This window comes from Gossypium raimondii, chromosome 7 (assembly GCF_025698545.1).
Source record: "Gossypium raimondii isolate GPD5lz chromosome 7, ASM2569854v1, whole genome shotgun sequence".
Lineage (NCBI taxonomy): Eukaryota > Viridiplantae > Streptophyta > Magnoliopsida > Malvales > Malvaceae > Gossypium > Gossypium raimondii.
Genome location: NC_068571.1, coordinates 42,132,140 through 42,147,960, shown reverse-complemented (window position 1 = coordinate 42,147,960; position 15,821 = coordinate 42,132,140). Strand labels below are relative to the sequence as shown.

Here is a 15,821-nt window from a genome sequence, read left to right as displayed (position 1 = left end):
AGTCTTGAAACCCAACGTGTAGGAAGGGTTACTTTCTCAACGTATAGTCTAAATTAATGTTTTTGAATATACTCCTTCAAGATTCCAGCCATTTATTTCAATTTCAACATCTTTTCAATATTTTAAGAAAAATAAAATGTGACCTACTTGACCAAGTCCATTTTAAAGTTTATACTATGTAACTAGTATTTTCTTTTATATATATATTAATTTATATTATATGAAAATTAACTATAAGATAGATGTTGAAAAATTATTGTTAAGTTATTTATATTTAAAATTATTAATTTCATCTCATTTTACTTAAAACAAAAAACAATAAATTAAAACTTATACGTTCTTATTAGATATCATACATATTTTGAGTTAATATAATTTCGTCTCATTTTTCCCCAAGAAAAGAACAACATTAAATAGGAACGTGATATGTTTTTACCAGATGTCCGATAAAGCTATCAAAGCCTTTCAAAATAAATACTAATTCCCTAAATTAACTTGTAGAAATAGTGTATTCAGGTCGAATACCAAGAGAGCTAAATTTTTGGAATCTTAGAGTTTAGACAATAAAAAAAAAAATTTTGAGTTTTTGAACTAAAATTAAAGATAAACTAGAAATTAATTAAAAGCTGAATATTATAATTAATGAAAATCAAATCTTACCAAACTTTCAACCCAAAGGTGTAGGTTCCATCCAATTGTAATTCTAAAGGTAGGCTTAAAATCAATTTCTCATACTCAAATACTTAGTCTACTTATTCAAAAAAGTCAAAAAGAATAATTTTCTTAATATAATTGATTCAAAGCAAGCATTCAAAAATTTATGTACTACGAAAAATTGTAACAAACTTAAATGAAAACTAAAACAATAATAATCATATTTATCACAAAAATCTCTCCCCACATCTAAACTCTATATTGTCCGCAATGTAGAACAAAGCAAATTGCTTACACAAGAAATGAAAAGAAAATCCCCTTATTTGCAAGCAATATGGACCTGAATAGTCTAGAGTGATGGTGGACAAGGAGGTGGCACCGCCCGATGCTTCATCTTCAACAAACACGTTGGATTTAATGGTCACACCTTATTAAAATTAATCTCCCGCCCAGAAATTAAACTTCTTCATTAAAAACACCTAAGAACTGAAAACAAAATAAAGTAGGTGAAAGAAAGTAAAAAAGTAGAATAAAAAATAAATAAAGCATTTGGGTTGCCTCCCAATAGCACAATTGTTTATCATTGTTTTGCTCGACGGAGCCATGAAACATTTTAGTCATCCAAATAAATAGGGCGATCCAAAAAAAAGCTAATAAGACACAGAGCAATTTCATCCTCACGAAAGATTTTCAATCTATGACCATTCACTTTGAAAATTTTATTCGAATCCAAACTTTTAATTTCCATTGCACCATAAGAAAATACATTAGTAACAACAAATGGACCAAACCATCGAGAACGGATTTTATCAAGCATAATCTTCAATTGAGAATTATATAGCAACACTTTTTGACCAATCTCAATCTATTTCTTAAGAAACATGTTATCACGAAACAACTTGGATTTCTCTTTGTAAATTCTCGAATTCTCATAAGCATCCAACCGTAATTCCTCCAATTCTTGCAATTGCAATAACCTTGACATCCCAACTTTGTCTAGGTCCATATTGCACTGTTGAACCACCTAATAGGCTTTATGCTTGATTTCTATAGGTAAGTGACATGCTTTACCAAAAACTAATCGGTAAGGAGACATTCCCATAGGAGTTTATTAAGCAGTGTGGTAAGCCCAAAGAGCGTCGTCTAAACGAAGGCTCCAATCCTTCCTACCCATATTCACTATTTTTTCCAAGATGGATTTAACTTCTCTTTTGGAAACTTCAGCTTGAGGGTGATAGGCTGCGGCTACTTGATGATTCATTCGATATTTCTTCATCAAAGCTTCAATCGATCTATTACAAAAGTGAGTTCTTTGATCGCTTATAATTGCCCTTGGAATCCAAACCTATTAAAGATGTTAGCCTTGACAATACCTACAATAACCTGAGAGTCATCAGTTTTGGTGGCTTTAGCTTTCACCCATTTTTCATACATAATCCACAACAAAGAGTATATAAGAAAAACCACAATATGAGGGAAAAGGACCCATAAAATCAATACCCCACACATCAAATATTTCACAAATAAGAATTGGATTTCTCACAACTTTTGCAAAATTAATAAGCATCTTTAAACAAAGATTTCTAGTACGAACATCTATCTAAAATTTTCCTAGCGGTCCATCTAGTTCCAAAATGTCCACCATAAGCATAATCAAGGTAAAAGGCTAAAATATATTGGAATTCATTTTCAGGCACACATCTCCTAATCACTTGATCGAAACAAAATTTCCATCAGTATGAATCGTCCCACACATAATACCTGGGCTCACTTTTTATCTTGGCTCTCCTAGGCTTAATAAGACCATGAGGTAAATTTCTTGTTACTAAATAATTGACCATATCTGCATACCAAGGAATCATACATTTGATTTGGAACTAATGCTCATCTTGAAAGTTGTCATTGAAAGGTAGATCATCTTTGTCCTTTATCAATCTACTCAAATTGTTTGCAATAGAATTCTCCACTCCTTTTCGGTCCTTGATATTCATTTTAAATTCTTGAAGAAGCAAAATCCACCTTATCAGCCTTGGCTTTTAATTTTCATTGACAATAGGTATTTCAAAGTTATATGATCAGAATACACAACAACCTTTGAACCAAACACATAAGATCTATATTTATCTAAAGCAAAAACAATTGATAAAAGCTCATTTTTCTGTAGTGGAATACTTGCATTGAGCATCGTTAAAAGTCTTGGAAGAATAATAGATGACATGACTTTTATTGTTAACTCGTTGCCCTAGAATTGCTCTACGACATAATTGCTTGCATCGCAGATGACCTCAAATGGTAAATTCCATTGAAATGGTTAAATGATAGGTGCACTTGCCAACAAATCTTTGAGTTTATCGAACATCTCGTTACATTCTTTCCCAAACTCGAATTGAATTTTCTTTTGTAATAAATTTGTCAATGGCAAAACAGTCTTAGAAAAATCTTTAATAAGCCTACGATAAAACCTTACATGTCCAAGAAAAGAACGCACTTCCTTAAAATTTAAAGGGTAAGATAAGTTTGCAATTATATCCACCTTTGCTTTATCAACCTCTATACACTTAGAAGAAATCACATGTCTCAATACAATGCCTTGGGCAACTATAAAATGACACTTTTCATAATTTAAAACCAAGTTAGTCTCAATGCATCTTTTCAAAACTTTGGTTAAATTATCTAAGAACTCATCAAATGAATCCTCATATACCGTAAAATCATCCATGAACACTTTAATGTGTTTTTCAATATATTCAGAAAAATACTCATCATGCATATTTAAAACATACCTTGAGCACTACAAAGATCAAAAGGGCATAGGTTCCGAATGAACTAGTGAATGTCATATTTTATTCTTCGTGTGCAATAAGGATTTGATAAAAATATGAAAAACCATTAAGAAAACAAAAGAAAGATTTTCTAGCCAACCTTTCTAACATTTGGTCTATGAAAGGTAGGGGAAAATGGTTTTTTCTAATCACTTGGTTAAGTTTCCAAAAATCTATGGACATTCTCCAACCATTTTGCACACGCATTGGTACAAGCTCATTATTCAAATTTCTTAACATAATAATCTTAATTTTCTTCTATACAACATGAATCGAACTTACCCATTCGCTATCTGAGATTGGATTGATTATACCTGCATTTAGCAACTTGAGTATCTCTTTATTACCATTTCTTTCATGTCTGGATTCAATCCGCTTTGTGATTCTCTTGAGGGTTTAGCATCACCTTCAAGCAAGATTCTATGCATACAAATTGATGTACTAATACCTTTAATTTAATACAGACTTTAATGGGGATCAAATGGCAGTTCATGTACCTTTATTTTTAGAGGCGCAAGCGGAGGCTCGTTTACTTATGTTTTCTCATATGAATCTTTTGTCTCCAACTATTAGGGATCCCATTTCTGTACTGACTCAATATATGCTTATTGGGTTCTATATATTAGCGAGTGGGAATTGTCGAGGTTTTTGTGCGAATAGGTATAATCTATGGAATCGAAAAAGCTATCAAAATGAAAGAATTGGCGATAATAACTATAAGTCTACAAGGGAGCCTTTTTTTGTAATTCTTATTATACGATTGGAGCTTATAGGCAGAAAAGAATCAATTTAGATAGTCTTTTGTGGCTCTGGTAGCAACTAGAGTAATGCGTTATTGCTTCAAGAGAAGTTCCCATCGAAGTTCACTATGAATTTTTGGGTACCTATCATGAGATTTATAGACATTATCTAATAGTAAGAAGTTAAAAAAAAATTCTTTGTATATAAATTTGAACCACTATTGGTCATATTTCTCTTTACCGAGAAATAGAAGAAGCTATATAACAATTTTTTTTGGCCTACTCATATGATACCCAATCATATACTATCTAGGCTAAAAATTTCTATGACACCAATATGAATTCGGGTCTCTCCGATTCAATTAGGACATCAGTTCTTGACCTGACTTTCTACCAAAATCAAGATCAAGAAAAGAAAGTTTTCCAATCATTGACTCAAACCCATTGGCGAAGTCCACTCAGCTAAATAAGGGGGTATTTATGGCAGAATGGGCCAATCTGATATTTCACAATAAAGTGATAGATGGAACTGCCATTAAACGGCTTATTAGCAAATTAATAGATCACTTCGGAATGACATATACATCACATATCCTGGATCAAGTAAAAGCTCTGGGTTTCCAGCAAGCCACTGCTACATCAATTTCATTAGGAATTGTTGATCTTTTAATGATACCTTCTAAGGGATGGCTAGTCCAAGATGCTGAACAACAAAGTTTGATTATGGAAAAACACCATCATTTTGGGAATGTACATGCGATAAAAAAATTACGCCAACAATTAAGATATGGTATGCTACAAGTGAATATTTGTGAGAAGAAATGAATCCTAATTTTAGGATGACTGACGCGTTTAACCCAGTCCACATAATGCCTTTTTCAAGAGCTAGAGGAAATGCATCTCAAGTGCACCAATTAGTAGGTATGAGAGGATTAATGTCGGATCCCTAAGAAAAAATAATCGATTTACCCATTCAAAGTAATTTACGCGAAGGATTGTCTTTAACAGAATATATCATTTCTTGCTACGAAGCTCGAAAAGGGGTTGTGGATACCGTCATACGAACATCAGATGCTGGATATCTAATGCGCAATTGGTTGAAGTAGTTCAACACATTGTTGTATGTAGAACAAATTGTGGCACCACCCAAGGAATTTCTATGAGTCCTCAAAAGAGGACGCTTCCGGAAAGAATTTTTATCCAAACATTAATTGGCCGTGTATTAGTGGACGATATATATATGGGTCCGCGGTGCATTGCCATTAGAAATCAAGATATTGGGCTTGGGCTTGTCGATCGATTTAGAGCCTTTCGAACACAACCAATATATATTCGGACTCCCTTTACTTGTAGGAGTACATCTTGGATTTGTCGATTATGTTATGGTTGGAGCCCCACTCATGGTGACCTGGTTGAATTAGGAGAAGCTGTAGGTATTATTGCGGGGTAATCCATTGGAGAATCGGTAACGTATGTCAACTATGGTTCATCCAATTGGAGCCTTATACTCCTTCAAAGCTTGAACCAACTTTTCTTATTGTTCTATTTGGATTCCTTTGAAGACTATGGTTGGAAATGTCTCACTTTTACCCAAATACACGTATTTTAGGTGATCTGGCAAGTCTTTTAATCCCAATTTTGGTGCTTGCACAATAAAAGGTAACATTTTATTAGTTGTTGTAGAAATTTCAGCATTATAATTTATTGGTTTAGACGATGATGCTGAAAGTAATTCTTCTACACCAATTTCATCATCAGTTTCTTCTAAATTGGATTGTGCTTTTAATTCTAACTCATTACCAATGCTCTCTTCTGCAAAGACATCCTACACAATTGAATTAATCGCATCAATTTGACAAAGAGAATGCACATCATTAGGGTACGTCATTGCATCAAGAATATTAAATTTAACAATCTTCCCATCAAAATCCACGAAGTGAGTACCCTCATCTATGTCAATATTAGTCTTACATGTCTTCATAAATGGTCTCCTTAACAAAATCGAAGTATCTTTTGCAATTCATTTGATTTCAAGTCTTGGTACATAGAAAATGACATAACATTAATTGAAGCTCTTAGATCTAACATAGCATGCTCAATTTTCCTATCACCAATAACACAAGGTAATGAAAACATACCTGGATCCTTGCAATTTTCTAGCATATTCTTTTGTAAGATAGCCGACACATTTTTACTTACTACAACCTTCTCATTTTCTTTCAACTTCCTTTTGTTCGTGTACATTTCCTTCAAAAACTTTGGATACTTAGGAATTTGCTTGACGATATCTAACAATGGTATATTAATCTCCACTTTTCTAAATGTATCCAAGATTCTTTGCACTCATCTCTTTGAGGACCGAATTTTACCCTTGGTGACATTTTGGATGGAACTTTGGTTTCTTCCTCTTCTATGCTCATCTCGGCTTCCTCAAGTAGAGTTGTTCCCGAAGGGATTTCCTTTCTGCTCCTTAGTGATATTACACTACAATTCTCCTTTGGATTTACTTCTGTTTATGAAGGTAATTTTCTAAAATTTTGAGCCTCTAACTTACTAACTGATGTGGCTAATTGAGTAATTTGATTGCCCAAATTCTGAAAGCTTACCCTTGTCTCCTGTTGAAGTTGATGAGTATTTTTAACAATATCTTCTAAAGATATACCTAAATTTGAGGCTTGTTGTTGTGTGAGAGCTTGAGGCGGTCTAACAAAATTGTGAATGGGATGTCTTTGTTGTCCTCCTTGATTTCCATAGCTCAAATTCTGGTGATCTCTCTATCCATGGTTGTAATCATTAGAAAAAGGATCATACTTCCTTTGGGGTTGACCAGGAGATCCACCCATAACATTAGCTTCTTGCACTGAATCTTGTTGCAATGTTAGGCATATATTCGTAAGATGCCCTTGAATTGAACATATTCCACAAGCTTTTGTCACTTGCAATTGTCTTACAACTATTTAATGAACCAAAGCAATTAAGTTAGAAATTTGATTTTCGAGAGTATTACCTCATTAACTTGTCTAATAGCTCCATCCGCCTTTGTTCCAAATTGTTGGAAATTTTCAGCCATGTTTGAAATTAATTGCTTGGCTGCTTCAGGTTTCTTATTCACTAAAGCTCCTCCATTTGCTGCATCAATCATATTTTATCCATTGATAACAACCCTTCATAGAAGTATTGGATTAAGAGCCAGTCTAATTTTGATGATGGGGAAAATTGGCACACAATCGTTTGAACCTCTCCCAATACTCATACAAAGTCTCTTTAGTGAGCAATGTTATGCCATGAATATCTTTCCTAATGTTGGCAGCTTTAGATGCAAGGAAGAATTTCTCCAAGAATAGTCTCATCATCCCATTCTACGTTGTTATTGACCCGGAGGGTAGATACTATAGCCAATCTTTTGCTTGAACCTTTAAAGAAAAGGGAAAAGCTCTAAGATTGATTTTCTCATCGATAACACCATGTGGTTTCATTTCGGAGCATACAACAAGGAATTCTTTCAAGTGCTTATAAGGATCTTCACCTGCACATCCACAAAAAGAGGGTAGTAATTGAATTAAGTCAGACTTTAATTCAAAATCGCCTTCTATATTTGGAAATGTAATGCATAAAGGTTGTTGATTCAAATATGGTACAACTAACTCCTTGAGAGTTCTATTTGCCATCATTTCTTCAACTTCTTCAAAAATAGATATGCCACCAATAATCAAATCAATCCCTGCTTCTTCTTTAAGATGACTTTTTCTCTCTTTACTTTCTTTTCTCAATTTATGCGTTGTCTTCTCGATTTTAGCATTATATTGTAGACCAGTAGTCTGAGAAAAATGAGTCATAAACAAAACAGACAAATAAATAAAACGATGAGAAACTAAAATAGCTCCCCGACAATGATGCCAAATTTGATAGAGTTGTCAAAGCCCTTCAAAATAAATACTGATTCCCCTAAGCTAACTTGTAGAAATAATATATTCAGGTCAAATCCCAATAGAGCTAAATTTTTTAGAATCTCAAAATTTAGACAATAAAAAAAAAGGTTTGATTTTTTTTTGAAATAAAATTAAAGATAAACAAGAAATTAATTAAAAGTTGAATGCTATAATTAATGAAAACTAAATCTTACCAAACTTCCAATCTAAAGGTGTAGGTTCTGTCCAACTGTAATTCTAAACATAGACTTAAAAATCAATTTCTCATACCCAAATATTTAGACTACTTACTCGGAAAAGTCGCAAAAAGAATATTTCTCTTGATATAATTGATTCAAAGCAAACATTCAAATCAAAGCATACCATTAAACAGCTGGGCATGATAGCATCCCAAATTAAATTCAATGATAACATTAAGAATCGTGAGAAGAACTAAACCAAAATCAGTTAATTGAGATAGCTACAATTAAATTAATTTTGTACATTTGTAAGCTATATAATTGAGAAAGCCATAACAACGCACACATAAGCCAACTCCTTGCTACTCATATCAATCATTCATGACAATTGCGGATTACAAATTCATGGGTAACAATAGAAAATTCAATATAGAATTAAGATGTCAATTTAATCAATATCAAATATTCATGAGAACAAGAACAAGAAATAAAAATTACTTAGGTTAAAGAAAAATTCCGATTTAATACAAATTAGTTGAATTAAATCACCCTTTGAATCAGGAAAAAAAAGTCACCCAACATAGTGAAAATAATAATTCACAAGTAACTGCTAATTCAAAGTAAAAGGAAAAATAAAAGAAGTCAAAGATATTTGTTTTTCTCCATGGTGGGCTACTCCCCAACATATATATATTAAAAATCTAACCACACAAAACAAGTCTGCCGCATTTAATGTTTGAGTGAAAATCAAATTTAATTTTCATTTTAGTCCTTTACAAATTCAGTCCTCCTAAATTAATTTCTTAAAGTTGATAGCTCCCAAATTGGCCCACATCACAAGTCCACTATTTTAACAAAATTCTCACGATGCACCAATTTAACTAAAATTTTGCAATTAAGTCCAATATCATCAAAACAAACACAATTTCTACAATTAAGCCCTCAATATAACTAGAATTTGAGGAATTAAACACAACAATATATATATATATATATATATATATATATATATATAATTATAGTCCATCAATGCCTTACATTTTTTGAGTTAATTGAGATAAAATCGATAGTTTAGGCTTCATTTTTTACCAAAAGAAACTTTAAATATCAAAATGAAAAAAGTAGTATAATTTGGAGGCTAATTTTATAGTTAAACCTTATTTTTAAAGAAATCTTAAGAAATTTCTACCCATACTTATCTAATACGAATCCAACATATCGATTTGGATGAATAACCCCATTCTTGATCTGATACACAAGCGAGTAGGTTGAATGAAGCCAAAGGTGTTACATAGACGAACTCTATGGTTTTGGTCGTTGAGAAAAACTCAACTGAGACAAATCATATTTAGACGTTATGTAATTTATGTCAACCTCATTCTCTTAAACCTATATATATATATATATATGTATATTCTCCATTTACATTTCATAAAGGAAATTAATTAGAAGATATTAGGTACCAAAGAACAAAAAACAATAAATATTCAAAAACAAAATACAGCATTTGGCCTAATGATAAAGAACCAAAATTTGCTCTTATTTGCTTTCTACTTTAGTCTCCTCGGTGAACTAAGTGGCCAAGGTGGTGGCCTTGGACCTGCGGTGGACGGCGAAGAGGTTGGTGTTGGGTTAATCGTTGATATGGGATCGAGGGAGGGGAAAGTTATCCATGGCCGCGTTTCCATGGCGATTTCCGATTTCAATAGCTTTGGTAGGGACAACCAAATGAGGATAGTTCTCCATACAAGAGACTCCAAAGGGGACCCTTTGCTTGCTTTATCTTCCGGTAATTATAAGCTTTCTTTTACTTTTTTTCTTCCTCTAAATATACGTAACTTTGAGTAAAAGTATCATGGAGACCTCTATATTAGGGGTAAGGTCACATTTGATCTTTTTTACTAAAAAATAGACAAATTAATCCATGTACATTAGATTAAAAAGTAAATTGGTCCTTTTTGTTAAAAAAAGCATTCATTTCTATTGTTAGCAATCGGCGTAGCTGTCTAACCAAATAGTCACACGTGATGTGTTACGTGTATCTCATGTTGACATATACGGACCAATTTTTAACCGTAAAAATGGATGAAATTTTTAACAGAACAACCGATTTACTCTTTGGTCTAACGTATGAGGCAAAATTCAGTGAGACTTTTACCTTAAACTTTCTTGCATCAAGGCATTTCTAATATTAAAAATGGTTAAATTTTGTTATTAATCCGTGTATTATGCATAAGTTGTGGATTTTGTCATTTATTTGATCATTTTTAGTCTTTGCACATTTCGAATTTTAATATTCTATTCCAAACCAAATGATAAGTACTAAATTCATTAAGTTTTATTATTCCCAAAATATTATAAGGACAAACATATTATCACATGTGTAATGTCTTATCAATTTGCATGTCTCACATATTATTCACAAAGAAAAACCAATTAATGGCTTTAATAACCGTAATTCATGTTGAGATTAAAATTTTAAAATTTTAAAATATAAAGATAAAAATAATGAAATTAAAAATATGAATTAATGTATAATACAAAATTAATGCAAGAAATAAAAAATATTCTGTCAAAATTTTGAAATGCTTGACATTAGTCCATTTTACCGACAAGTTGATTTATATACTGGGCATTAGTCTAATTAGACTAATTAATGCAAACGAAATTTCCTACAACTTCAAAGAAAGGGACAGATCAATGAGTTATTCCAATATTATTATTAGAAAAGTTTTTTTTTAAACTTCATAAACCAGTTAAAAATGAGCTCAAATTGCTTAAATGTATTTATATTTATAAATGATTAATTGTATTTATATAATTTTTAAACTTTTAATAAAAAAGTATGTTATTTATTTAATATTTATTAATTTTATTAAACTATTAAGCATATACAGCTTAAATATATTTAAAAAATTTAAATTATAGTATTCATATATAAAAAATAAAAAAAAAGATTTCTCCAAAATCCATTTAATGTAGGCTAAAAGTTTTGATTCAACGATTTGACCTTTTTATGCTATACATTTTCCTATCCAGCTTTTAATCTCAGGGAAAATAACAAAGTCAAGGTCATCCTCATTACGCAAAAATCAACATTGTCTTTGTCTGAATTTGGGAATTACACCAAAATTCCGGTAATCCCAATTTCTGCCCCATACTTGATTCAAGTTCCACCACATGACCATGCCGAAGTGAAAGGAATTATTGCTTTCGCAGAATTACATAAATGGGAAAAGGTTATCCTCATTTACGAAGATCATAATGACAATCATTGGAGTGATTTCTTTGAAGAGAAAAAGTTTCAGGTTGCATATAAAAGCTCAGTGGCTGCTTCATCGAAAGATGAACACATAATTGAAGAGCTTCATAGGCTCAAAGCAATGGAAACTTCGATATTCCTTGTGCATGTTGAACCTGTCTTAGCATCTCGTATTTTCGTACACGCGAAAAGGCTAGGAATGGCTAGCCAAGGGTATGCATGGATCGTGACTTCTAAGAGCATGAATCACTTGCACAATTTGAAAGATCGTTCATCGATGCAAGGATTCATTGGTTTCAGGTCTTATAATATTACAGAGTCGAAGGAGTTTGATATGTTACAACTGATGGACTTCATTACTCAAATGGTCAATTTCGAAATAGTGAATGTGTTAGGTACTGAAGGGGAAAGAAGAGTTGGATTTTGGACAGGCAAATTCACCAACAAATTATCACACGGGTTTGCCCATGGAAGGCATTTATTTTCAAGCTCCGGCTTCGAAACAATAATATGGCCTGGTGGGACATCAACCATTCCCAAAGGTCGAAGGATGCAAACGAGCACCAAGACCCTAAGGATTGCTGTTCCAAAATCAAACGGGTTCCCTCAATTGCTGAAAGTGGACATTGATCTTCAGACCAATATCACCTTCTCCGGTTTCTGCATAGAAGTTTTCAAAGCTGCAATGGCGGGTTTGGAGCATCAGGTGCCGTATGAGTTCGTCCCCTTCGAATATAATACGACACACATCGGTGAGGCGTATAGTGATCTTGTCTACCAAGTATATCTCCAGGTATGGTTCTTAACAATTTTATCTGGTTCGTTTATGCCATTTGCTTTTATTAATTTGTGTTGGATAAACAAAAACAGAAGTACGATGCTGCTGTTGGGGACATAACGATCACATCAAGTAGATCATTGTACGTGGATTTTACTTTACCGTTTACCGACATGGGGATCGGGATGGTTTCTCGGCTAACCCCAAAGGAGAACCAAAACTTGTGGATTTTCTTGAAACCACTCACACCAGGTCTTTGGCTTACAATTGTTGGAGTTTATGTCTTATCAGCTTTATTTATTTGGCTGATTGAACGCCCTGCATCTGTTGAACAACAAACCCGGCAATCAAATGGGGAAATTGGAAGGATGTTTGGCTTCTCCTTCTCTATCTTTGTTTTTGCACATTGTAAGCATTCTCATGCATACATGTTACACTCATTAGGTCAAAATTTGTTTTTGCTCAAATTCGAGGTTTTATTTCATTTCTTTAATTGCAGGGGAAAATTTTTTTTGAACGGGTCAAAATTAGGGTGTATAATTTTTATGATAATAAAAATGTAATTTTATTATTTTAATAAGATATCTTTATAATTTTTAAATGATCAAACTAAATTTTTATTATTTTTAAGGGGTTAAAATATAATTTTACAATATGACTGAACCCACGTTCCAATAGCAAAATTTGTTTATATTTATTTTATGTAACTTGATTTAGAAAAAAGGTTTGATATAAATTTCCTTTGAAATGTGAACTTGTAGGGGAGAAATTATCGAGCAACTTGTCGAGATCAGTAGTTGTTTTGTGGGTGTTTGTGCTGTTCATATTGGGCTCGAATTACACCGCCACTTTGACATCAATGATGACGGTTCAACAGATTGAATTCAACTCTGGGAAGAGCACCGTAGGACGTGGAGCAGGTCCTGTTGCCCAAGAAGCTATTGGCAATCCATATTTCCCGAATTCACATTCAAAATCTATCAGGCTTACTTCACTCGAAGAATATGTGAAGGCTTTATCGGAAGGAAGTAAAAATGGTGGAGTCTCTGCGTTAATCGAGGAGATGCCATACATCAACGTCTTCGTAGAAAAATATCCTACACGTTTTTCCAAGGTCGGCCACGTCATGCCTACCACCAATGGCTTTGGCTTTGTAAGTTATTCAAGTACTTCTCATACATGCATAATGTAACAATAGAATTTTAGGTAAAGCTGTTCATGAATTAAACTAGACTTGAATTTTTTTTTTTAAAATTAGGTTTAAAATCAAGTTTGATTCGATTTGAAAGGTGAAGTCAACAAATTTATCTTGAGGGATCAAGATAAAATTATAAAATTTTTGGTGGCTAAATTAAAAAATTTATATTAAAGGACTTAAATTGAATCATTATTTTTTTCTAGGGCAAATACATATTTCATTTTATCAAGAGATTAAAAAAACTTAACTTGAAATTATTTCTTTTCGGGAGGGGTCATAAAAGTAATTTTTCTATTTATCAAGAAGGGCAAAGCCCTCGACTTTGCACCTTATCTAATAACCGGTTTCACTTCATATATACTAATTTCTAATGATGCATGCGTTACATGTGATTTTACAAGTTTATTATTTAATCAAAATTTTAAATATTATAATTTTAATTATAGTAATTAACCTAAAATATTTTTTATTTAAATTATCGAATAGAATTAAAATATATTAATTTATCAATTCAAATATTATTACAAGAAAATTTTGAATCATAATTAATGTATTTTAACGTATTCAACATATAATATATTTTTAGTTTATGTATTTAATGAAAAACAACATTATTCAAAAACAAACAATTAACTCTAATATTAATTAATTCATAATTAAAATGCTTAGAAATTTATTCAAGTAATAACTCTATTTTACGTTATTAAAATTAACACAACTTTTTTACAAATAAAATTAGCACCATTCTTTTTACATCAAAATTTTTAACTAATAATTGTAGTTTAAATTATAATTATAGTTATAGTTATCACAATTTTCTCTTATACTTTTATACTTAGAGTTTCATTCAAGTAATAACTACTCTATTTTAGAATCAGCACACGTTTTTAACTAATAATTTTAAGTTAAATTACACTTATTTTTAAATGTATAATTATCACATATTTTATTTTACTTCAACTTTTTAATTTTTAAATGTGAATTTAGTAATATGATGAAAAATAAAGATTCTTGTCAACTCAAAAATTTTTCTAAACTCCTGCTTATATATATTATAGATTATAGATAGTATTTAAAAATTGTTTTTATATTTTATAATTAAATTTATATAAAATTAATTTTGTTATTTAATTTAAATCCGAACCCAAGTTAGTCCAAGGCAAAAATTTCCTTGTCGATGTTCAACCTAGGCTAAGAAGAGCCTACTAAGTTAGGCGGGTTGCTCGTCCCAAAGACAAGTCTAGTTTAGAATGTCTCCCGAGTAGTTTTATATATGTGTTGAGATTTTGCAAAATGATTTTTTTTTTTGAAAGCATCGAAAAGCCAATTTTGAGATTCAAAATTTTGAAGATCCAAAAAATACATTTGTGAAGAGATATCCAAATCTTGGCACATATGATGGCTAGTTATATACCTGTACATTGCCCTAATGTTTTAACTTCATTGTGAATCCTCAGGCATTTCGAAAAGGTTCACCCATAGCTCATGACATATCAAGGGAAATTGCAAAACTAAGAGAAGACGGGACGCTTCAAAGGCTTGAAAATGAGTGGTTCAAAAATCCGATCATTGATTTTGATTCACGTAATACTTCGGACAGTGTGAATCCACTTACAGTAAGGGATTTTGGAGGCTTGTTCTTTATTAACGGAATTTTTTTAGCTATAACCTGTTTCTTGTTCCTCACTTCTTTGCTTTACAAAAACATCCATGTTATGAAAGAATGGGGACGACTTGTGAAACAGTACATTTGCATGAAAATATTCAAAAACAAAAGAGATGCCAATGCGGTACATCCAGAGTTGGATAATTTATGAAGTTCATGAACCTTATTTGTAAATTCCAGTAAGTTGTACAATTTTTTTAAAGAATATTCTCGTTACTCTTTGAGGACCTTTGTTTTCCATTGTATATTGATGGTCATAAATTTGTTTTATAGAATATTATTACTACTCAATGACAAATAAAGTTAATTTATTAAATTGTGGCAAGCTGAGTGTAAAGAAAGATAAAAGAAAAGTTAAATCTAAATTTTTAACTCTAAAATAATTAAATTGTGCATATTAATTAAAAGATTAAACTTACGATTTAAGGATAAAATGGTAAAAATTCACATGTTATTTTTTGATCGGTAGATTTGTGGTTAAACGTGGATGTCTTGCAAGGTTGACTATATGACCTAATATGATAAGATTGTAGATTATGTGAGTTGAGTTTGGTGTGGACTTTGACCTACATGGATTAATTTGAGGTTTTCTT

At 31.8% G+C, this 15,821-nt stretch overlaps 1 protein-coding gene across 1 annotated transcript; it reads left to right on the top strand.

Annotated features, from left to right (window-relative positions):
• The first annotated feature begins 9,831 nt into the window (after window positions 1–9,831).
• On the top strand, window positions 9,832–15,466 carry LOC105761682 (glutamate receptor 1.2). Its single transcript, XM_052633943.1, has 5 exons — window positions 9,832–10,113; window positions 11,364–12,379; window positions 12,457–12,772; window positions 13,126–13,517; window positions 15,020–15,466. The coding sequence occupies exons 1-5, from the start codon at window positions 9,840–9,842 to the stop codon at window positions 15,377–15,379; spliced, it is 2,358 nt and encodes a 785-aa protein (XP_052489903.1). The 5' UTR covers window positions 9,832–9,839; the 3' UTR covers window positions 15,380–15,466.
• Window positions 15,467–15,821: the final 355 nt, after the last annotated feature.